The sequence below is a fragment of the Salmo salar genome, chromosome 14, assembly GCF_965601325.2.
Source record: "Salmo salar chromosome 14, fSalSal1, whole genome shotgun sequence".
NCBI lineage: Eukaryota > Metazoa > Chordata > Actinopteri > Salmoniformes > Salmonidae > Salmo > Salmo salar.
In genome coordinates, this window is record NC_138304.1 from 67,844,846 (window position 1) to 67,869,535 (window position 24,690).

The 24,690-nt window shown below is 42.3% G+C and overlaps 1 protein-coding gene across 3 annotated transcripts in view; it reads right to left on the reverse strand.

The window, feature by feature from the left end:
- The window catches only part of LOC106570049 (sterile alpha motif domain-containing protein 12), a 150,554-nt gene that overhangs the window by 120,155 nt on the left and 5,709 nt on the right, over window positions 1–24,690 (reverse strand). For all 3 annotated transcript variants that reach the window (XM_014141980.3, XM_014141982.3, XM_014141978.3), the window contains exon 2: window positions 514–713. In XM_014141980.3, the coding sequence (XP_013997455.1) occupies window positions 514–713 (200 nt within the window). The remainder of the gene's footprint in view (window positions 1–513; window positions 714–24,690) is intronic.

The window sequence follows — 24,690 nt, forward strand, 5'->3', positions numbered from 1 at the left end:
TTGGAGGAAATAAAAACAAATCTCCACTGACGACAACCTTTAATCTAAATAAATAGTTCTCAGGATACATTGAATAAGGGCTGTCGAAAGACCACAATGGTTAGGTACCAGAAAGTGTGTAGTAAGGAAGCAATTATTGAAATCAAGATGGGCAATTCAATTTGTTAGAATTACATTATTGAAAAGTCTGTAAAAATGTGCAACCGTACAGCAAAGGATGGGACCTGTTACTAATATCCCCAAATTAACCTACAAATCTATTACAGACCAATGATCATGTATGAGTGGTCACCCCAGCCTGGGTACCTATCCTGACATTCGTTAGAGCAGACTTTCTCAACAGTCCTTGGGACACACCAGCTTTACCATATATTTTATGTACTCCAACACCTTGTACACCTGAAACTAGTCAACTAATCAGCTATTTGAATCGGTTGTGCTAGGGTTACGATACATCAAATATATGGAACGACTGGGTTAAGAAAGGCTGCATTTAAGTCCCCCTGTTCTTACCCGTGAGAGTTCTGACTCGGAGAGGGAGCGCTGGGGCGGTGGGTGACGCTGGTAGCCGGGGCTCACGTCCTGATAGGTGGGGCTGTCGTCGTCCAGCATGGCGCCTTGGTCCAGGGGCTGCTCCTCCAGGTGTGAGGTCACGTCGTCCGGGCACATCATCTGGTGGTCGATCCCATTCTGGCTCAGGTTGCAGTGGACAGCTGCAGGGATAAATAGGAGGGAGGGGACAAACAAGGTTAAACTATAGGACATCCATTTTACAGTATAGATGTGTGTGTACCAACCAGCAAGATGGTTGGTAATAGTTCAGAAATGCAACAAATACAAAAATAAAACAATGGAAAAGTAAGTACTTGAATACCAGTAGCAAAGGTACCAGCGTTACCACATTTGAGTTCTTGGTGCATGTTATACTATTAGAATATCACTAGAGGACGGTACAACAATTAGCCCTAACATTTAGGTGTAAAGCTCTTATAACACTGACAATCATGACATAATTACACATATTGATAAAAGTAGATCACAGGCACTATTTAAAGTCAGAAAACAGAAAGTACTGACAGGAGTTACCATGAAGTAAAGTAGGTTTACCATCTATCAGGCTTTTGAAAAACCAAACATCACCTTAAAAGGCTTGTAAAATGATCCAACACAAATAAAACGCAACCTTATGTTTGAGGTCAAAGATTATAATGGTTTTCCTGACTGATCTAAAAACAATTTTTAAAAAAACACACCATTTGGCGGAAAAACACATTCACTCTGACCCAGTCTAACCCCACGCTATTTTTTTGAGGGTACACAAACTACACAAGCTGCATAATAACTTCAAATTATTTCCATTCATTTCCGCGACAGGAAAATTTGCGTTGCGGGGAGATTAAAAAGACACGTCCATAAATCTGACCCTGATGGAAATCATGTTGGCACGATGCCAGGTGGCAGATGGCCCAGAAACAAGTTTAGGCAGCTACTGTCACCGAGAGATTACAGGAAACCCAATAAGGAAAAACTAAATGAGTAAAAAAAAGCGTTTTTCCTCCTAGTAGAGTAAAATGCGGCGAGACGCCCTTTTGATCCTGATGCACTAGCTCTACCACCTCAGTCTACTTCTGGATGACACCACAATGTACAGCAGAGATTACCACAAAGCGTTACTGGACAACGTCCTGCTGGATTTGACGGACAATTATAGGCTACAAGACTAACTAATAAATCATTAAAATATTAAAAGTGTTTGCTTCAAATTTGAGCTGATTGAAATAAAATGCAAATTAGACAACCAGACATGAACCCGAGGCAATTAAATCCATGCAATAGTAAACTATTAAAAAACACAATCGCAGCAATACATGTGAACTGAACTCTATTGAACACTTACAATGCCACCTCATTATCAATAGCAGTTGACATGTTGACAAGACTAGGTGATTACCAGACACATCTGGTATGGTTTCAGTTTAAAGCTCGGAGTAGTCTCCCTATGCGGACAGCATACATCCTAGGTCTGGAATTCCCAGACGCAGGAGCTAGGCAGAAACCATGATTCATTCCCCTTTAAATAGAAAAGGGCAATACACATGTACACGAGGGCCATGTTTTACCCAAAGGCAATTTAGGATGCATGGCACGGAGCTAGCTATCCGCTTGTCGCCTCGCTTGTTCTTTTGCGCTCCCCTCTCTGTATCGTAACGCATTGTATGACTGGTGTTCAACCATTCTGGAGCAGCAGTGAATTATGCATCCCCTGTTAAATCTGTAAAATTACAGCAATATGGAAATAGATTGAACGAGAGAGAAAAGGGATAGAGGGGGAGGGATGAAAGTAGAGGGGTAAGATGGAGTTGCCTGGCTCGCTGTCCTGTTGAGGAAGAGGGCTCAGTGGGGTAGGTGGGGGTTGAGGAAAAGGGTGATTTTTTTTCTGCAATAGTCCAGAACGTTCATCCCCACTCCTTTCCTCTCTGACATGCGCAAATGGTGATGGAAGAGAGCCGCAGCCGTCCGCTCCCCCCTCCTTTTTTCTCTCAATGAGGCCGAGTCAATGACGGGGAAAGAGAGCAAGAGCTGCATGGAAAACGCATAGAGCCACCATCTTGGCAGTTGGAATTACTGTATCAATGGTCTTTGGAAGGACAAAGGTTGGTCATGAATCCGAAGATCGTACGAGCGTTACAACATAGCAGCCTTGTGTAATTATGTTTATCACCTGTATAAGGACTCATAACACGCTATCGTAATGGTATAGTTTCCACAACATAATCTTGGGGGGGGGGGTTCTTTACTTAATATTATAGCTCCATGTATAGTACAAAGTAATAGAAGCGAGCTAAGGACAGAGAGCATAGACCCTGATTTTAAGTCATACACAACTTCCATCTCAAATTTCCATTAAAGAGATACAATGATGAGCATTACAGACTTTCCCCCAGATGTTTTTTTTAAGTCGGGCTCCATGAAGGCCCCAGATCATCCATGAAGACTCTGGGTCCTGAGATCCTAAAAAGGTTCTACAGCTGCAACATCGAGAGCATCCTGACTGGTTGCATCACTGCCTGGAACGGCAATTGCTCGGCCTCTGACCGCAAGGCACTTCAAAGGGTAGTGCGTACGGCCCAGTACATCACTGGGGCTAAGCTGCCTGCCATCCAGGACCTCTACACCAGGCGGTGTCAGAGGAAGGCCCTAAAAATTGTCAAAGACCCTAGCCACCCCAGTCATGGACTGTTCTCTCTACTACTGCATGGCAAGCGGTACCAGAGTGCCAAGTCTAGGGCAAAAAAAGGCTTCTCAACAGTTTTTACCCCCAAGCTATAAGACTCCTGAACAGGTAATCAAATGGCTACCCGGACTATTTGCATTGTGTGCCCCCCCCCAACCCCTCTTTTTACACTGCTGCTACTCTGTTCATCATATATGCATAGTCACATGTACATACTACCTCAAATCAGCCTGACTAACCGGTGTCTGTATATAGCCTCGCTACTGTATATAGCCTCGCTACTGTATATAGCCTGTCTTTTTACTGTTGTTTTATTTCTTTACCTACCTATTGTTCACCTAACACCTTTTTTGCACTATTGGTTAGAGCCTGTAAGTAAGCATTTCACTGTAAGGTCTACACCTGTTGTATTCAATGCACGTGACAAATAAACTTTGATTTGAGATCAGCATCCTTGCAATCCAACATCAAAGTTTGGATTGAAGACAAGGGGTAAACAAGGTGGTAAAGGTTGTGGAAGCACAAGTAGGCTATTAAAAGTACATTTGTACTATAAATACAATTATTATTATTATTTTTTTTAAATACTAGTTTTATTTTCCCTACACAGGCATCCAGAGCCATATCTGGGCCAACAGATCTAAAGTGAAGCCGGTATAATCAGAAGTGAAGTTTGCTCAGTGTGAGCTGGTCGCCGGGCACTCTGGCTTCACCCTCCAAGTAGAGAAAGAGTATGTGCATACACTATGAACAGAAACCAGGCCTGGAGAAAGACCAGCTGACTGGAGCCCTGTACACTACATTAGGGGCCTCAGCAGCCAAGTCCAAGGACATTACCCAAAGGTGATGTTAATTAGTGATCCGCTAGGGGGCGTTCAAGGGGTGAGCGCTCGCTCTTTCTCCCCACAGGGGAGACCCTTAGGGGGGGGGGGGGGGCTTGAAGAGGAGTCAGGGATTGGCTGGGCTCCAGTAAAATGACGATTCATAGGCTCCGCTGCCAGCCCCGGCAGCTGCTCTTTTATATGCTGCTCTTTTAAAAAAAAGTAGCTTTGATCGCTAACCACAAATAAGCCTTTTCGTAAGCTGCAGAAAAATCATCTTTACTTCTCTGTCGATGCTCTGAAAGCTAACAACTATTTGGGGATTTTATGGACCGATGGAGTGTGTGGGTAATGGGTATTGTATATTTGCATGCAGTCTTTTAACGTCATCCATCTGTGGTTCACTCTGTCATCTATTTATGCGTGCAGTCAGAAAAGTCTCCTAATCTCTCAAAGTGTATCTCCACAACTGACTACCCTAAGGATTTTCAAGAGCACATTCTCCATCAGCAGGGGGAAGGCAGTCAGATCCTTGTTACACACTTGCCTAAAGTAGTAATTGGAACATCTTTGAGAAGAAAAAGGAGCTCATTGTCCCATATGGGGATCTTCGCCTCATGTGACTCATTGACTAAGCCAATGAGTGGACGGGGGGGGGGGGGGGGGGGGGGTTGAGTAGGAATGTGTCTGTCAATACTTTGACATGGCTAGCTCAGCTTTGAGATGCATAGGACATCTCAGCCAATGGGGCATTGACATGCATGGGTCAACTTCGTCACAACAGCAGAGATGAGTAGGTTGTCTCAGTTACTATACTGAACAAAAATATAAAAATGCAAATATTTCAAAGACTTTACTGAGTTACAATTCATAAGGAAAAAATCAGTCAATTGAGATAAATTCATTAGGCCCTAATCTATGGATTTCACATGACTGTGTACTGTAGAGGTGCAGCCATATGTGGGCAGCTAGGCCCACCCACTGGGGAAACTAGGCCCACCCACTGGGGAAACTAGGCCCACCCACTGGGGAAACTAGGCCCACCCACTGGGGAAACTAGGCCCACCCACTGGGGAAACTAGGCCCAGCCAATCAGAATTAGTTTTTCCCCACAAAAGGGCTTTATTACATACGCCACCATGAGTCGTCCATGTCTTTATCACAGGACAAGATAAACGGTTGAGTTTGATATAATAAAAAAATATATATACACTGCTCAAAAAAATAAAGGGAACACTTAAACACATCCTAGATGTGAATGAAAGAAATAATCTTATTAAATACTTTTTTCTTTACATAGTTGAATGTGCTGACAACAAAATCAAACAAAAATAATCAATGGAAATCCAATTTATCAACCCATGGAGGTCTGGATTTGGAGACACACTCAAAATTAAAAGTGGAAAACCACACTACAGGCTGATCCAACTTTGATGTAATGTCCTTAAAACAAGTCAAAATGAGGCTCAGTAGTGTGTGTGGCCTCCACGTGCCTGTATGACCTCCCTACAACGCCTGGGCATGCTCCTGATGAGGTGGCGGATGGTCTCCTGAGGGATCTCCTCCCAGACCTGGACTAAAGCATCCGCCAACTCCTGGACAGTCTGTGGTGCAACGTGGCGTTGGTGGATGGAGCGAGACATGATGTCCCAGATGTGCTCAATTGGATTCAGGTCTGGGGAACGGGCGGGCCAGTCCATAGCATCAATGCCTTCCTCTTGCAGGAACTGCTGACACACTCCAGCCACATGAGGTCTAGCATTGTCTTGCATTAGGAGGAACCCAGGGCCAACTGCACCAGCATATGGTCTCACAAGGGGTCTGAGGATCTCATCTCGGGACCTAATGGCAGTCAGGCTACCTCTGGCGAGCACATGGAGGGCTGTGCGGCCCCCCAAAGAAATGCCACCCCACACCATGACTGATCCACCGCCAATCCGGTCATGCTGGAGGATGTTGCAGGCAGCAGAACGTTCTCCACAGCGTCTCCAGACTCTGTCACGTCTGTCACATGTGCTCAGTGTGAACCTGCTTTCATCTGTGAAGAGCACAGGGCGCCAGTGGCGAATTTGCCAATCTTGGTGTTCTCTGGCAAATTCCAAACGTCCTGCACGGTGTTGGGCTGTAAGCACAACCCCCACCTGTGGACGTCGGGCCCTCATACCACCCTCATGGAGTCTGTTTCTGACCGTTTGAGCAGACACATGCACATTTGTGGCCTGCTGGAGGTCATTTTGCAGGGCTCTGGCAGTGCTCCTCCTGCTCCTTCTTGCACAAAGGTGGAGGTAGCGGTCCTACTGCTGGGTTGTTGCCCTCCTACGACCTCCTCCACGTCTCCTGATGTACTGGCCTGTCTCCTGGTAGCGCCTCCATGCTCTGGACACTACGCTGACAGACACAGCAAACCTTCTTGCCACAGCTTGCATTGATGTGCCATCCTGGATGAGCTGCACTACCTGAGCCACTTGTGTGGGTTGTAGACTCCGTCTCATGCTACCACTAGAGTGAAAGCACCGCCAGCATTCAAAAGTGACCAAAACATCATCAGGAAGCATTGGAACTGAGAAGTGGTCTGTGGTCCCCACCTGCAGAACCACTCCTTTATGCTAATTGCCTATAATTTCCACCTGTTGTCTATTCCATTTGCACAACAGCATGTGAAATTTATTGTCAATCAGTGTTGCTTCCTAAGTGGACAGTTTGATTTCACAGAAGTGTGATTGACTTGGAGTTACATTGTGTTGTTTAAGTGTTCCCTTTATTTTTTTGAGCAGTGTATTACAAAACAGGGTAGTCAAAACTATTTAATACATTTCCTGAAACGGTCAGTAAATATTTTACATTTTGGATTTTAACCTTTAACGTCAATTATATAAAAACACATACTCAGATTTTTGTAGTATGATGTAGTTTATACCCTACTTTACATAATCTGAAGTTTCTGTGTTGTGCCCGCCGTCGTTTGAGACACAACATGCTCTTAAATACAGTGTGGGTGTCATTTTAAATCATAGAAATCGAATTCATAGAATGGACCAAACCTTTCTGACCACTGCAATTTAACTGGTACAGCATCAAAATTGAATTACATATATTTATATGATTTCAATAGGTTTCCTATGGAAGACTTACAGTATAATTTAAAACAGATATTCCCATTCAATTCAACAATCTCTGATGTGTGGACCTCCATCTTTGTGGTACCGTTTGAAAGTTGAAAATAACATTTTATTCCCATTTTAGTACATTTAGCAGCCAAAACATGACACACCCTGTATGCTAGAGCATGTTGTCTCAAACGTTACCTTAACACGTGAAGGTCAATCAATGCGGAAAATTTCAAGAACTTGAAATTGTCTTCCAAGTGCAGTCACAAAAACCCATCAAGCGCCATGATGAAACTGGCTCTCATGAGGACTGCCACAGGAATGTAAGACCCAGAGTTACCTCTGCTGCAGAGGAAAAGTTCATTAGAGTTAGAGTTACCAGCCTCAGAAATTGCATTTCATTTAGAATTCAAGGCACACTTAACCAGCATGGCTACCACAGCATTCTGCAGCGATACGCCATCCCATCTGGTTTGCGCTTAGAGGAACTATCATTTGTTTTTCAACAGGACAATAACCCAACACACCTCCAGGCTGTGTAAAGGCTATTTTAGCAAGGCGAGTGATAGTGCTGCATCAGATGACCTGGCCTCCAATCACCCGACCTCAACCCAATTGAGATGGTTTGGGATGAGTTGGACCGCAGAGTGAAGTTAAAGCAGCTAACAAGTACTCAGCATATGGGGGAACTCCTTCAAGACTGTTGGAAAAGCATTCCAGGTGAAGCTGGTTGAGAGAATGCCAAGAGTGTGCAAAGCCGTCAAGGAAAAGGGGTGGTTAATTTGAAGAATCTCAAGCAGAAAATTTATTTTAATTTGTTTAACACTTTGGGTTACTACATGATTCATATGTTATTTCATAGTTTTGATGTTTTCACTAGTATTCTACAATATAGAGCATTTGTAAAAACAAAGAATGTAGAAATTATGAAACGTAGAAATTATAAAATAGTTTGATAACCCTGTTTGTAACCTTTTAAATTATATCAATCTCAACCATTTATCTTTTCCAGTGATGAAGACATGGAGGTTGCATGGTATGGTGGGGTATGCAAAATAGGTCATCTTTGAGCCTCTTGAATGTTTTGGCATTCAGGTCCAAAAAGTCACTTTCGGAGCACTTCTACAATAGGCAAATATGTATGGAAGGTTTAGTTCAAATCAAAAGAGGTGCTGTCAAAAAGTAATTGAATTAAAATGGATTTAACCTCATAGATGCCAGCTACTCTACTTCAGTCGCGCCAGGTTGCTCTGGCCTAGTTCTTTGCCACAGGCTGTTTGTAGAGGGCCTCAAGATTTATAGGTCAACTGTGCAGCTTGCATTGAGATGCATTTAGTCATCACAGCTAACAGGGCCTTGGCATGCATGGCTTAGCTTTGTCACTACAGGATTGAGAGGTCAACTCAGCTGCTGCAAAGTTCAGGCATGAGTCAATATTGGTACCGTATAGGTAATTAGCGCATTAAGATTCATAGGTCAACTCTGTCCACATAGGTCATATACAACCTTGCAATACATGAGTTGGCGCCAACAACTCTTTGGCCTGAATGCCAAGCGTCACATCTGGAGGAAACCAGGCACCGCTCATCACTTGACCAATACCATCCCTATGGTGAAGCATGGTGGTGGCAGTATCATGCTGTGGGGATGTTTTTCAGTGGCAGGGACAGGGCGACTAGTCAAGATCAAGGCAAAGATGAACGGAGCAAAGTAAAAGAACCTTGATAAAAACCTGCTCCAGAGCGCTCAGACTAGGGCGAAGGTTCACTTTCCAACAAGACAACGACCCTAACCACACAGCCAAGACAATGCAGGAGTTGCTTTGGGACAGGTCTCTGAATGTCCTTGAGTGGCCCAGCCAGAGCCAGGACTTGAACCCGATCAAACATCTCTGGAGAGACCTGAAAATAGATGTGCAGCGACGCTCCCCATCCAACCTGACAGAGCTTGAGAGGATCTGCAGAGAAGAATGAGAGAAACTCCCCAAATACAGGTATCAAGCTCGTGGCGTCATACCGAAGAAGACTGTAATCGCTGCCAAAGGTGCTTCAACAAAGTACTGAGATAAGGGTCTGAATATTTATGTAAAACATCATCGTTTTTAATACATTTGCAACCCAAAAAAATCTACAAACCAGTTTTTGCTTTGTCATTATGGGGTATTGTGTGTAGCCAAAGGGGGAAAAAACTATTTAATCCATTTTACAATAAGGCTGTAACCTAACAAAATATGGAAAAAGTCAAGGGGTATGAATACTTTCTGAATGGACTGTATTAGAGTACTCACAAACAAACTGATGCTGTTAATCATGCGCCTGACAGTACCGACAAGGTCTAGGATCTGGTCTAGACAAAAATAGATGATATGCTCGAGTCGGAGCATAAGGACAGTGTTTAATATTTCAGCAGAAGGCACAACACTCCCAATTTAGCAACGGCAACAAAAAAAAGTGCCAAAAACAATTGACTGAAAAGTAAGCTTTGGGGTTTCTGTACTTTTTACGACTTCAGCAGGTATGAGAAGCCTAAATTAGGAGGTCGACCAATTATGATTTTTCCATGCCGATATTCAATATATATTTTATTCCACATTTATTTATTTCACCTTTATTTAACCAGGTAGGCAAGTTGAGAACAAGTTCTCATTTATAATTGCGACCTGGCCAAGATAGCGCAAAGCAGTTCGACACATACAACAGAGTTACACATGGAGTAAAACAAACATACAGTCAATAATACAGTAGAAAAATAAGACTATATACAATGTGAGCAAATGAGGTGAGATGAGGTAAAGGCAAAAAAGCCCATGGTGGCAAAGTAAATGTAAATACAATATAGCAAGTAAAACACTGGAATGGTAGATTTGTAGTGGAAGAAAGAGCAAAGTAGAAATATAAATAATGGGGTGCAAAGGAACAAAATAAATAAATAAATAAATACAGTAGGGGAAGAGGTAGTTGTTTGGGCTAAATTATAGATGGGCTATGTACAGGTGCAGTGATCTGTGAGCTGCTCTGACAGCTGGTGCTTAAAGCTAGTGAGGGAGATAAGTGTTTCCAGTTTCAGAGATTTTTGTAGTTTGTTCCAGTCATTGGCAGCAGAGAACTGGAAGGAGAGACGGCCAAAGGAGGAATTGGCTTTGGGGGTGACCAGAGAGATATACCTGCTGGAGCGCGTGCTACAGGTGGGTGCTGCTATGGTGACCAGTGAGCTGAGATAAGGGAGGACTTTACCTAGCAGGGTCTTGTAGATGACCTGGAGCCAGTGGGTTTGGCGACGAGTATAAAGCGAGGGCCAGCCAACGAGAGCGTACAGGTCGCAGTGGTGGGTAGTATATGGGGCTTTGGTGACAAAACAGATGGCACTGTGATAGACTGCACCCAGCTTGTTGAGTAGGGTATTGGAGGCTATTTTGTAAATGACATCGCCGAAGTCGAGGATCGGTAGGATGGTCAGTTTTACGAGGGTATGTTTGGCAGCATGAGAGAAGGATGGTTTGTTGCGAAATAGGAAGCCAATTCTAGATTTAACTTTGGATTGGAGATGTTTGATGTGAGTCTGGAAGGAGAGCTTACAGTCTAACCAGACACCTAGGTATTTGTAGTTGTCCACATATTCTAAGTCAGAACCGTCCAGAGTAGTGATGCTGGACAGGCAGGCAGGTAGCGATCGGTTGAAGAGCATGCATTTAGTTTTACTTGTATTTAAGAGCAGTTGGAGGCCATGGAAGGAGAGCTGTATGGCATTGAAGCTCGTCTGGAGGGTTGTTAACAGTGTCCAAAGAAGGGCCAGAAGTATACAGAATGGTGTCGTCTGCGTAGAGGTGGATCAGAGACTCACCAGCAGCAAGAGCGACATCATTGATGTATACAGAGAAAAGTTGGCCCAAGAACTGAACCCTGTGGCACCCCCAAAGAGTCTACCAGAGGCCCAGACAACAGGCCATCCGATTTGACACATTGAACTCTATCAGAGAAGTAGTTGGTGAAACAGGCGAGGCAATCATTTGAGAAACCAAGGCTATTGAGTCTGTCGATGAGGATGTGGTGATTAACAGAGTCGAAAGCCTTGGCCAGGTCAATGAATACGGCAGCACAGTATTGTTTCTTATCGATGGCGGTTACGATATCGTGTAGGACCTTGAGCGTGGCTGATGTGCACCCATGACCAGCTCTGAAACCAGATTGCATAGCGGAGAAGGTGCGGTGGGATTCGAAATGGTTGGTAATCTGTTTGTTGACTTGGCTTTCGAAGACCTTAGAAAGGCAGGGTAGGATAGATATAGGTCTGTAGCAGTTTGGGTCAAGAGTATCCCCTCATTTGAAGAGGGGGATGACAGCATCTGCTTTCCAATCTTTGGGAATCTCAGACGACACGAAAGAGAGGTTGAACAGGCTAGTAATAGGGGTTGCAACAATTTCAGCAGATAATTTTAGAAAGAAAGGGTCCAGATTGTCTAGCCCGGCTGATTAGTAGGGGTCCAGATTTTGCAGCTCTTTCAGAACATCAGCTGACTGGATTTGGGAGAAGGAGAAATGGGGAAGGCTTGGGCGAGTAGCTGTGGGGGGTGCAGTGCTGTTGACCGCGGTAGGGGTAGCCAGGTGGAAAGCATGGCCAGCCGTAGAAAAATGCTTATTGAAATTCTCAATTATAGTGGATTTATCGGAGGTGAAAGAGTTTCCTATCCTCAATGCAGTGGGCAGCTGGGAGGAGGCGTTCTTATTCTCCATGGACTTTAGTGTCCCAGAACTTTTTTGAGTTTGTGTTACAGGAAGCAAATCTCTGCTTGAAAAAGCTAGCCTTGGCTTTTCTAACTGTCATACATACACACATAAATAAATAAATAAATATTAAATGACAATTGCAACAATACTGAATGAACACTTATTTTAACTTAATAGAATACATAAATAAAATCTACTTAGTCTCAAATAAACATGTTCAATTGTTTAAATAATGCAAAAACACAGTGTTGGAGAAGAAAGTAAAAGTGCCATGTAAAAAAGCTAACGTTTAAGTTCCTTGCTCAGAACATGAGAACATGTGGTAGTGGTTCCTTTTAACATGAATCTTCAATATTCCCAGGTAAGAAGTTTTAGGTTGTAGTTATTATAGGACTATTTCTCTCTATACGATTTGTATTTCATATACCTTTGACTATTGGATGTTCTTATAGGCACTTTAGTATTGCCAGTGTAATAGTATAGCTTCCGTCCCTCTCCTCACTCCTAACTGGGCTCGAACCAGGAACACATCGATAACAGCCACCCTCGAAGCAGCGTTCCCCATGTAGAGCAAGGGGAACAACCACTCCCAAGTCTCAGAGCGAGTGACGTTTGAAACGCTATTAGCGCGCACCCCGCTAACTAGCTAGCCATTTCACATCGGTTACACCAGCCTAATCTCGGGGGTTGAAGTCATAAACAGCGCAATGCTTGAAGCACAGCAAAGAGCTGCTGGCAAACGCACAAAGGTGCTGTTTGAATGACTGCATACGAGCCTGCTGCTGCCTACCATCGTTCAGTCAGACTGCTCTATCAAATCATAGACTTAATTATAACATAATAACACACACACAGAAATACGAGCCTTTGGTCATTAATATGGTCGAATCCGCAAACGATCATTTCAAAAATGAAACGTTTATCATTTCAGTGAAATACGGAATCGTTCCGTATTTTACCTAACAGGTGGCATCCCTAAGTCTAAATATTCCTGTTACATTGCACAACCTTCAATGTTATGTCTTAATTATGTACACTTCTGGCAAATTAATTATGGCCTTTGTTAGGAATAAATGGACTTCACACAGTTCACAATGAGCCAGGCGGCCCAAACTGCTGTATATACCCTGACTGCTTGCACGGAACGCAAGAGAAGTGAAAACGTCACATCCCTAGTTATAACAAATTCATGTTAGCAGGCAATATTAACTAAATATGCAGGTTTAAAAATATATACTTGTGTATTGATTTTAAAGAAAGGCATTGATGTTTATGGATAGGTGCAACGACAGTGCTTTTTCGCAAATGCGCTTGTTAAATCACCCGTTTGTCGAAGTAGGCTGTGATTCGATGAGAAATTAAGGCCCCGCATCGATTATATGCAACGCAGGACACATTAGATAACTACACATGGTTGATGATATTACTAGTTTAACTAGTGATTATGTTAAGATTTATCTTATTTAACCTGTTGGGGCTAGGGGGTAGTATTTGCACGGCTGGATAAAAAAAATTTACCCGATTTAATCTGGTTACTAATCCTACCCAGTAACTAGAATATGCATATACTTATTATATATGGATAGAAAACACCCTAAAGTTTCTAAAACTGTTTGAATGGTGTCTGTGTATAACAGAACTCATTTGGCAGGCAAAACTCAGACATTTTCTGACAGGAAGTGGATACCTGATGTGTTGTATTACCTTTAAACCTATGCCATTGAAAAACACAGGGGCTGAGGAATATTTTGGCACTTCCTATTGCTTCCACTAGATGTCACCAGCCTTTACAAAGTGTTTTGAGTCTTCTGGAGGGAGATCTGACCGAACAAGAGCCATGGAACGATGATGGCCCATTAGACACCTGGCGCGCGAGTTCATGTTGGGTACCCTCGTTCCAATACGTTATAAAAGAGAATGCATTCGTCCACCTTGAATATTATTCATGTTCTGGTTAAAAAAGGCCCTAATGACTTATGCTATACAACGTTTGACATGTTTGAACGAACGTAAATATATTTTTTCCCCTCGTTCATGAAGTGAAGTCCGGCGGGCTTAGATCATGTGCTAACAAGACGGAGATTTTTGGACATAAATGATGAGCTTTTTTGAACAAAACTACATTCGTTATGGACCTGTGATACCTGGAAGTGACATCTGATGAAGAGAATCAAAGGTAATGGATTATTTACATAGTATTTTCGATTTTAGATCTCCCCAACATGGCGGCTAGTCTGTATCGCAACGCGTATTTTTCTGGGCGCAGTGCTCAGATTATTGCAAAGTGTGATTTCCCAGTAAGGTTATTTTTAAATCTGGCAAGTTGATTGCGTTCAAGAGATGTAAATCTATAATTCTTTAAATGACAATATAATATTTTACCAATGTTTTCTAATTTTAATTATTTAATTTGTGGTGCTGACTTGAATGCCGGTTATTGGAGGGAAACGATTTCCTGAACATCAACGCCACAGTAAAACGCTGTTTTTGGATATAAATATGAACTTGATAGAACTAAACATGCATGCATTGTCTAACACAATGTCCTAGGAGTGTCATCTGTTGGAGATTGTAAAAGGTTAGTGCATAATTTTAGCTGATTTATGGTTTTGGTGACGCCTGTCTTTGAATTGGCACAACATTACACACAACTCTTGTAAATGTACTGTCCTAACATACTCTAAATTTATGCTTTCGCCGTAAAACCTTTTTGAAATCGTAAAACGTGGTTAGATTAAGGAGATGTTTATCTTTCAAAGGGTGTAAAATAGTTGTATGTTTGAAAAATTTGAATTTTGACATTTATTTGGATTCAAATTTGCCGCTCTTGAAATGCACCTGCTGTTGATGGAGTGCACCACGGGTGGGACGCTTGCATCCCACCTAGCCCATAGAGGTTAAACTATCAGTTTAATGTTAGCTAGCAACTTACCAGGGCTTCTTGCTGCTTCCGCGTAACAGGTAGTCAGCCTGCCACGCAGGCTCCTCGTGGAGTGCAATGTAAGGCAGGTGGTTAGAGCGTTGGACTAGTAACCGGAAGGTTGCAAAAACCAATCCCCGAGGTGACAAGGTAAAAATCTGTTGTTCTGCCCCGAACAAGGCAGTTAACCCCCGTTCCTAGGCCGTCATTGAAAATAAGAATGTGTTTTTAATCTGACATGCCTAGTTAAATAAAGGTGTAAAAAATAAAAAAATAATTGGGTGGAGGGCAAATCGGTGTCCAAAAATACCGATTACCAATTGTTATAAAAACTTGAAATCGGCCCCAATTAAATCGGTCGACCTCTAGTTAAGATTGATTGATCGTTTATAAGATAAGTTTAATGCTAACTAGCAACTTACCTTGGCTCCTTGCTGCACTCGCGTAACAGGTGGTCAGCCTGCCACGCAGTCTGCTTGTGGATTGCAATGTAAATCAGCCATAATCGGCATCCAGAAATGCTGATATTCATGATTTCATAACATCGGCCCTAATTAAAATCGGCCATGCCAATTAATTGGTCTACCTCTAACCAGTACCCCCTGTATATAGCCTCGTTATTTTTTTACTTTTGTTAATTTGGTAAATATTTTCTTAACCAACCGTGCTGTTCAAGAAGAGTTAAGGGCTTGTAAGTAAGCATTTCACGGTAAGGTCTACACTTGTTGTATTCGGCGCATGTGACAGTTTGATTCAATTTTTTTGATTTGATTACAACATCACTAATCTCTTCAGCCATATTGTAGTCAATAAAAGCAGTTAGGATGGATAAGATATCATGCCAGATTCATTATGGTTTCACAAAGACGGTCTTCATATTCACAGAGCAGCCTATATTTAGTCAGTCACTGATTAGAGAACCTCCTATTCTTCCCACTAAGCTTGTGTAACTCCCAATTACTGATGTGGATTCGATTTAAATAAGAAGGCATCCTTTTTTTCCACTGACACACACTATTTTTGTACCGAGGCAGATTCACACACAGCGATACAAGGATGATGTAACGCAGTCTAATTTTAGACCTGATAAATATGCAATTGATGCAAGGCACTGAGAGCACATAACTGCTATGTTCTCCCATGTGTACTATAACATCAGCAAAACTTTTTTTTAGCTGTCTGTCACAATAATCAATTCACTCAGTCAAGGACATGAATGACCTCTAAGAGGGTGTGGTTTTTCCCGAACTCTGGTGCATTTACCCCCTTAGTTCGTTTGGACTGGTGTGAACACTATCCACACTCGGGAGCTCACTAAAACAATACACCACGGGGTCGCTGGTTCAATTCGTACCGGGGGAGGCTCGCTGCAGGTGAAAATGCAGTCCCGACCAAACAGTCACACATTATTATTGGTTGTTTGACTCCGAACATTTGATATAATACAAAACGGTATCATAACTTGATCTGAAATTTTCTGTGAGTAGCAGCGCATCCGATGCAGATTAGGGGAGACGGGGGCTATACTGGGGATGTAGGCTATTCACGTTGCAGTTATAGCGGCTATTGCGCTCTTTTCTCCCACATGTTGGAAGAACAAAGCGAAAGTAATATTTGGACACAGGTGACGCTGTATGATCGTCATAAATGGATTTAACTTGAGCATGTTTGTCTAATAAACAGATTTTCATGGACACATGGCTTTGTTTAGGACTTTTGTGAACTCAACCAGACCAAATGGGGTGTGGGGGGAAATACAATGTAACAAACAGTTTGAATTTAGCTCAAAACTGTTTGAAAATACTAGGGGGGGGGGGGGGGGGTAAAGAAACGTAAGAAAGTAGGACTTTCTTGCACATGCCAATTATGTCTTCCACCTTTAGAAATCTATAAGACCTATTTTTGTTATGAATATGATTCCCATCGCCTTGGAAAGACCGTGTCCAAAATGGCACCCTATTCCCTTTATAGTGCACTAGTCTTGACCAGAGCCTTATGAGCCCTGGTCAAAGGTAGTGCACTATAATGAGATTAGGGTGCCATTTGGGATGTTAACATCGAGTCAACCTGCTGTGTACTTCTGCTTTGTCACAGCTCTGGATAACCATGTTCACTGAGCCCCATTCTGCGGAGTGATTGAAGCCACGGGGAGTGAGACCATTTTAAAGTCATTGATATAACTGTGGGCAGAAATTGTGAACTGTCAGAGGAAGTCAGACTTATTTGCAGAATTTTTGCATAAAATGTATTTTTTTGTGCCATGACATCTTTTGCATGAGGTGAGAGAGATATCTTGAGGTACTGTCAGCGAGATGTCTCGGTAAGGAATGAACTTTTATGCATGATGGAGCACCTGAGTTTGAATACAAACTATTAGTTTACTGGGTCATATACACATCGTGTACAAAACATAAGAAATCCTTTTTCCATAACAGACTGATCAGGTGAATCAAGGGGAAAGCTATTATCCCTTATTGATTCCACTTCAAATCAGTGTAGATGAAGGGGAGGAGACAGGTTAAAAAAAGATTTTGAAACCTTGAGACATGGATTATGTATGTGTCATTCAGAGGGTGAATTGGCAAGACCCCGTGCCTTTGAACGGGGTATGGTGGAAGGCAATGTTCCCTCTTTGGCACTGAGCAAATGTCAGGTGTGCTGAGCGCAAACTTGAACGATTTGAAAAATGCACTTTAACTTTGAACACTGAGGCTGTACCCGCTTTAAGTTTTAATAGTGGCCAAATCGGCTACTGTGGCTGCATTGCTTGCTGTTTGGGGTTTTAGGCTGGGTTTCTGTACAGCACTTTGAGATAGCAGCTGATGTAAGAAGGGCTATATAAATAAATTTGATCATAATGTAGGCCTGCCAGAGTGGCCTACCATCAAAAACAACAGCGAAAAATGCATCCCATAATATTTTAACATGGAAATAGAACAGGTATCATTCATCCTACAGTAGCAGCAAATGTGTGTTGTTCAATGTAGGCCTACAATCCATGATACTTTTGAAAAAAACATGTAGAGGTCAACATTAACCTGTTTATCTACTTGTCCTTTAAAAAATATATATAAACTCAGCAAAAAAAGAAACGTCCCTTTTTCAGGACCCTGTCTTTCAATGATAATTCATAAATCCAAATAACTTCAGATCTTTATTGTAAAGGGTTTAAACACTGTTTCCCATGCTTGTTCAATGAACCATAAACAATTAATGAACATGCACCTGTGGAATGGTCGTTAAGACACTAACAGGTAGGCAATTATGGTCACAGTTATGAAAACTTAGGACACTAAAGAGGCCTTTCTACTGACTCTGAAAAACACCAAAAGAAAGATGCCCAGGGTCCCTGCTCAGCTCTTCCATAGTTGTTTAGTTTGGGTATGTTACATTGAAACTGTAGGAATTGTGCTCGAATCAACGCAATATTACCCATATTGCGTTGATTCGAGTACAATTCTCACGGTAGTGCAAAACGTTGACAGTGTTAACTAAAGGGGAAAACTCTAGAAAGTTCAATGCGTCAATCTGGGTACATAATCAGTCTTTATCTGGTCGCTTAAAAAGAGGTATGAAAAAAAAAAACATACAATGTGACCGTGATGTCTGACGTCATAAAGATGCCATTGCAACCCGTTTTGGCTTCTGGGACATAGAGTTGAACCTAACAGTCATTCAGGAGGGCACTTGCCTTGCCTACTGTACTCGCCATATAGATGTAAAATAGTTTGTGGTTGCAGAAAATACCCATTTAGGCTAGAGGTTGACTTCAAGTTGTCATAACAATCGGTAATCAGCATTTTTGGACACCGATTATGGCCGATTACATTGCAATCCACGAGGAGACTGCGTGGCAGGCTGACTATATGTTATGCGAGTGCAGCAAGGAGCCAAGGTAAGTTGCTAGCTAGCATTAAACTTATCTTATAAAAAAAAAAGAATAATCAATCTTAACATAATCACTAGTTAAGTTTAACTAGCTTGTCCTGCGTTGCATATAATCAATGTGGTGCCTGTTAATTTATCATCAAATCACAGCCTACTTCGCCAAATGGGTGATGATTTAACAAAAGCGCATTCGAAGAAAATCACTATCATTGCACCAATGTACCTAACCATAAACATCAACGCCTTTCTTTAAAATCAGTACACAAGTATATTTTGTTAAACCTGCATATTTAGTTAAGAAATTCATGTTAGCAGGCAATATTAACTAGGGGAATTGTCACTTCTCTTGCGTTCCAGTGCAAGCAGAGTCAGGGTATATGCAGCAGTTTGGGACATCTGGCTTGTTGCAAACTGTGTTTCTTCCTAACAAAGAATAATTAATTTTACATAATTAGGACATAACATTGAAGGTTGTGCAATGTAAACAGCAATATCTAGACTTAGGGTTGCCACCCGTTCGATAAAATACAGAACGGTTCCGTACTTCACTGAAAGAATAAACGTTTTGTTTTCGAAAATGATAGGTCATTAATATGGTCAAATCCGGAAACTAAGGCTCATATTGCTGTGTGTTTATTATAATAAAGTCTATGATTTGATAGAGCAGTCTGACTGAGCGGTGATAGGCAGCAGCAGGCTCGTAAGCATTCATTCAAACAGCACTTTCCAGCGTTTGCCAGCAGCTCTTCGCAATACTTGAAATACAGCGCTGTTTATGACGTCAAGCCTATCAACTCCTGAGATTAAGCTGGCAATATTATAGTGCCTATAAGAACATCCAATAGTCAAAAGGTAAATGAAATACAAATGGTAGAGAGAGAAATAGTCCTATAATAACTACAACCTAAAACTTCTTAACTGGGAATATTGAAGACTCATGTTAAAAGGAACCACCAGCTTTCATGTGTTCTCATGTTCTGAGCAAGGAACTTAAATGTTAGCTTTTTAACATGGCACATAATGCACTTTTACTTTCTCCGCCAACACTTTGTTTTTGCATTATTTAAACTAAATTGAACAGGTTTCATTGAGACTAACTTAGTATAATACATAAAATCTAATTAAAATAAGTCTTCATTCAGTATTGTTGTAATTATCATTATTACACACACACACACACACACACACACACACACACACACACACACACACACACACACACACACACACACTAGATACAGATTTAGTCGGAATTTACATTACGCCTTAGCCAAATACATTTAAACTCAGTTTCACAATTCCTGACATTTAATCCTAGTAAAAATTCCCTCTTAAGTCAGTTAGGATCCCCACTTTATTTTAAGAATGTGAAATGGAGAGAATAATAGCAGAGAATGATTTATTTCAGTGGGTCAGAAGTTTACATACACTCAATTAGTATTTGGTAGCATTGCCTTTAAATTGATTAACTTGGGTCAAACGTTTTGGGTACCTTCCCACAATAAGTTGGGTGAATTTTGATACATTCCTCCTGACAGAGCTAGTGTAACTGAGTCAGGTTTGTAGGCCTCCTTGCTCATACACGCTTTTTCAGTTCTGCCCACACATTCGATAGGATTGAGGTCAGGGCTTTATGATGGCCACTCCAATACCTTGACTTTGTTGTCCTTAAGCCATTTTGCCACAACACTGGAAGTATGCTTGGGGTCATTGTCCATTTGGAAGACCCATTTGCAACCAAGCTTTAACATCCTGACTGATGTCTTGAGACGTTGCTTCAATATATCCACATAATTTTATCTCCTCATGATGCCATCTATTTTGTGAAGTGCACCAGTCCCTCCTGCAGTAAAGCACCCCCACAACATTATGCTGCCACCCCTGTGCTTCACGGTTGGGATGGTATTCTTCGGCTTGCAAGCCTCCCCCTTTTTCCTCCAAACATAACGATGGTCATTATGGCCAGACAGTTCTATTTTTGTTTCATCAGACCAGAGGACATTTCTCCAAAAAGTACGATCTTTGTCCCCATGTGCATTTGCAAACCGTAGTCTGGCTTTGTTATGGCGATTTTGGAGCAGTGGCTTCTTCTTGCTGAGCGGCCTTTCAGGTTATGTCGATATAGGACTCGTTTTACTGTGGATACAGATACTTTTGTACCCGTTTCCTCCAGCATCTTCACAAGGTCCTTTACTGTTCTGGGATTGATTTGTACTTTCCACACCAAAGTACGTTCATCTCTAGGAGACAGAACACGTCTCCTTCCTGAGCACTATGACGGCTGTGTGGTCCCATGGTGTTTATAGTTGTGTACTATTGTTTGTACAGATGAACATGTTACCTTCAGGCGTTTGGAAATTGCTGCCAAGGACGAACCAGACTAGTGGAGGTCTACCATTTTTTTTCTGAGGTCTTATTGATTTTCCCATGATGTCAAGCAAAGAGGCACTGAGTTTGAAGGTAGGCCTTGAAACACATCCACAACTCCAATTGACGTGAATCAGAAGCTTCTAAAGCCACGACATTTTCCAAGTTGTTTAAAGGCACAGTCAACTTACTGTATGTAAACTTCTGATCCACTGGAATTGTGAGATTATTTCACTTATAATTCACTGTCTAAAAATTGTTGGAAAAATGACTTGTCATTGCCAAAACTATAGTTTATTTACAAGAAATTTGTGGAGTGGTTGAAAAACCGAGTTAATGATTCCAATGTAAACTTCTGACTTCAACTGTATGTATGTATGTAAATAAAAACAACCGGTATTGAAAAATCATCATCTGTCGACTTCTAGTACTGGTACCGAGTCAGTGTGCAGGGGTACAGGTTAGTGAAGGTAATAGGTACATTTAGGTAGGGGTGAAGTGACTATGCATAGATATTAAACAGCGAGTAGCAGCAGTGTACAAAACAAATGGGGGGGGGGGGGGGGGGTGTCAATGTAAATAGTCCTGTGGCCATTTGATTAATTGTTCAGCAGTCTTACGGCTTGGGGGTATAAGCTGTTTAGGAGCCTTTTGATCCTAGACTCCGGTACCGCTTGCAATGCGGTAGCAGAAAAAAAGGTCTATGACTTGGATGACTGGAGTCTGACAATTTTATGGGCTTTCCTCTGACACCGGTTATTATATAGGTCCTGGATGGCAGGAAGCTTTGCCCTAGTGATGTACTGGGCCGTATGCACTACCCTCTGTAGCGCTTTACGGTCAGATGCCGAGCGGTTGCCATACCTGGCGGTGATGCTCTCGATGGTGCAGCTGTAGAACTTTGAGGATCTGGGGACCCATGCCAAATCTTTTCAGTCTCCTGAGGGGAAAAGGTTTTGTCATGCCCTCTTCACAATTGTCTTGGTGTGTTTGGACCATGATAGTTTGTTGGTGATGTGGACGCCAAGGAACTTGACTCTCGACCCGCTCCACTACAGCCCGTCAATGGGGGGCCTGTTCGGCCCGCCTTTTCCTGTAGTCCACGATCAGATCCTTTGTCTTGCTCACATTGAGGGAGAGGTTGTTGTCCAGGTGGGAAGGGCAGTGTGGAGTGCGATTGCATCATCTGTGGATCTGTTGGGGCGGTATGCGAATTGGAGTGGGTCTAGTGTATCCGGGAGGATGCTGTTGATGTGAGTCATGACCAGCCTTTCAAAGCACTTCATGGCTACCGACTTGAGTGCTACGGGGTGGTAATCATTCAGGCATGTTACCTTCCCTTCCTTGTGCACAGGGACTATGGTGGTCTGTTTGAAACATGTAGGTATTACAGATTTGGTCAGGGAGAGGTTGAAAATGTCAGTGAAGACATCCTGGTAATCCATCTGGCCCCGCGGCTTTGTGAATGTTGACCTGTTTAAATGTCTTGCTCACATCGGCTACCGAGAGCGTTATCACAGTCATCCAGAACAGCTGGTGCTCTCGTGCAATGCGGATGTTGCCTGTAATCCATGGCTTCTGGTTGGGATATGTACGTACGGTCACTGTGTGGACGACATCGTCGATGCACTAATCGATGAAGCCGATGACTGAGGTGGTATACTCCTCAATGCCATTGGATGAATCCCGCAACATATTCCAGTCTGTGCTAGTAAAACAGTCCTGTAGAATAGATTTGCCAAATGGAGGGCGGGGGAGAGCTTTGTATGCATCTCTGTGTGTGGAGTAACGGTGGAATTTCTTTTCCCCCTCTGGTTGCACATGTGACATGCTGGTAAAAATTTGGTAAAACTGATTTAAGTTCGCCTGCATTAAAGTCCCCGGCCACTAGGAGCGGCGCTTCTGGATGAGCATTTTCTTGTTTGCTTATGGCCTTAGAGTTGGTTGAGTGCCAGCATCGGTCTGTGGTGGTAAATAGACGGCTACGAATGATATAGATGCGAACTCTCTTGGTAGATTGTGGGGTCTGCAGCTTATCAAAAGGTAGCCAGGCGAGCAATACCTCGAGACCTCTTTAATATTAGACATTGCGCACCAGCTATTATTGACAAATAGACACCCCCAACCCTTGTCTTACCAGACGAAGCTTCTCTGTTCTGCCAGTGCATGGAAAATCCCCCCAGCTCTATATTATCCATGTCGTCGTTCAGCCACGACTCAGTGAAATATTAGTTTTTAAATATCCCGTTGGTAGGATAATCTTAAATCGTAGATCAATTTTAATTTTCCAATGATTGCACGTTAGCTAGTTGAACAGATGGCAGAGTGAGTTTACTCGCTCGCCTACGGATTCTCAAAAATGCAGCCCGACCTGTGCCCCCTTTTCCTCAGTCTTTCCTTCACACAAATGACTGGGATTTGGGCCTGTCCCCGGGAAAGCAGTATATCCTTCTCGTCGGACTCCTTAAAAGGAAAAAGCTTCTTCCAGTTCGAGGTGAGTAATCACTGTTCTGATATCCAGAAGTTATTTGCGGTCAGAGACAGTAGCTGCAACATTATGTACAAAAGATAAACGCAAAAAAAAGAACGAAATAACAAAGTTGGTTAGGAGCATGTAAAACGTCAGCCTTCCTCTTCGGCGCCATCTTATCATGTTCTACATATGACTACTGAACATCTACAAAACCAAATAAATTGAATCTCAGCTATAAACTTTCATATTCTTGTGTAGCACTGACAACCACAGCTTTTTTTTTAGGTTTAGTATGATATCACGTAGGTGCTGTTAGAGTTTCCTCCTTATATTGTGGGTTTTTCCACTAAGCCCTGAGTAAACTAAGCGGCAAGTGTTGAAGCACAACAAATAGCCTGTCAGGTTTCTCGTTGAAGTGTAGCCAGCCTCTTTCCCTGGGCTGACAGGCCTCACCGTCGCCACGGCTCCAGGCCGGTGGAACTGAGGGATTATTTTTAGGGTTCTGACTGGCTGCACCAGGGTTCCTACAGACAGTGGCAAGTCAAATTCAAGGACTTTCCAATACTTTTTCAAGCACTAATATTTATTTAAGGATCATCAAATTTGTAATAGTTCCTACTATGCAAGTGTTTCTAGTCGCCACCAGATGGCAATACATCGCCACAAGCTCATGAAAATAACCAACAAATTTACTGTTCATCACTACCTTACAACTTCTACTCAATAAGTGTTTCACTACTTATTTACAAAATACATGAGTAGTAAGTCAGTACTGATGATGTTGACTGATTTCCTTATATGACCTGTAACTCAGTAAAATGATTTGCATGTTGCAATTTATATTTTGGTTCAGTGTACATGATAATATTAAATTGTGTTTATATTTCACAAAATATTTGGTCCAACAGCCTGTCCCAACACATTACATGAAAGTGAATTCTGACAGTGTAAAAAGGCTCTTAGAGCACTCTAAAATGTATTCCTTATCCATTTGAAGAGAAACAAGTTATTTGTGCGTTTGATAAGATTAAAGATTCTCTCAGGGGATCCCATTTACATTTTAGAGGACCCCATATTGGTCCCGGAACCCAAGTTTGGGAACCACTGTACTACTCTCTCTCTGCTTGCTTCAATGCTTCCTCTCCATCTCCCTCT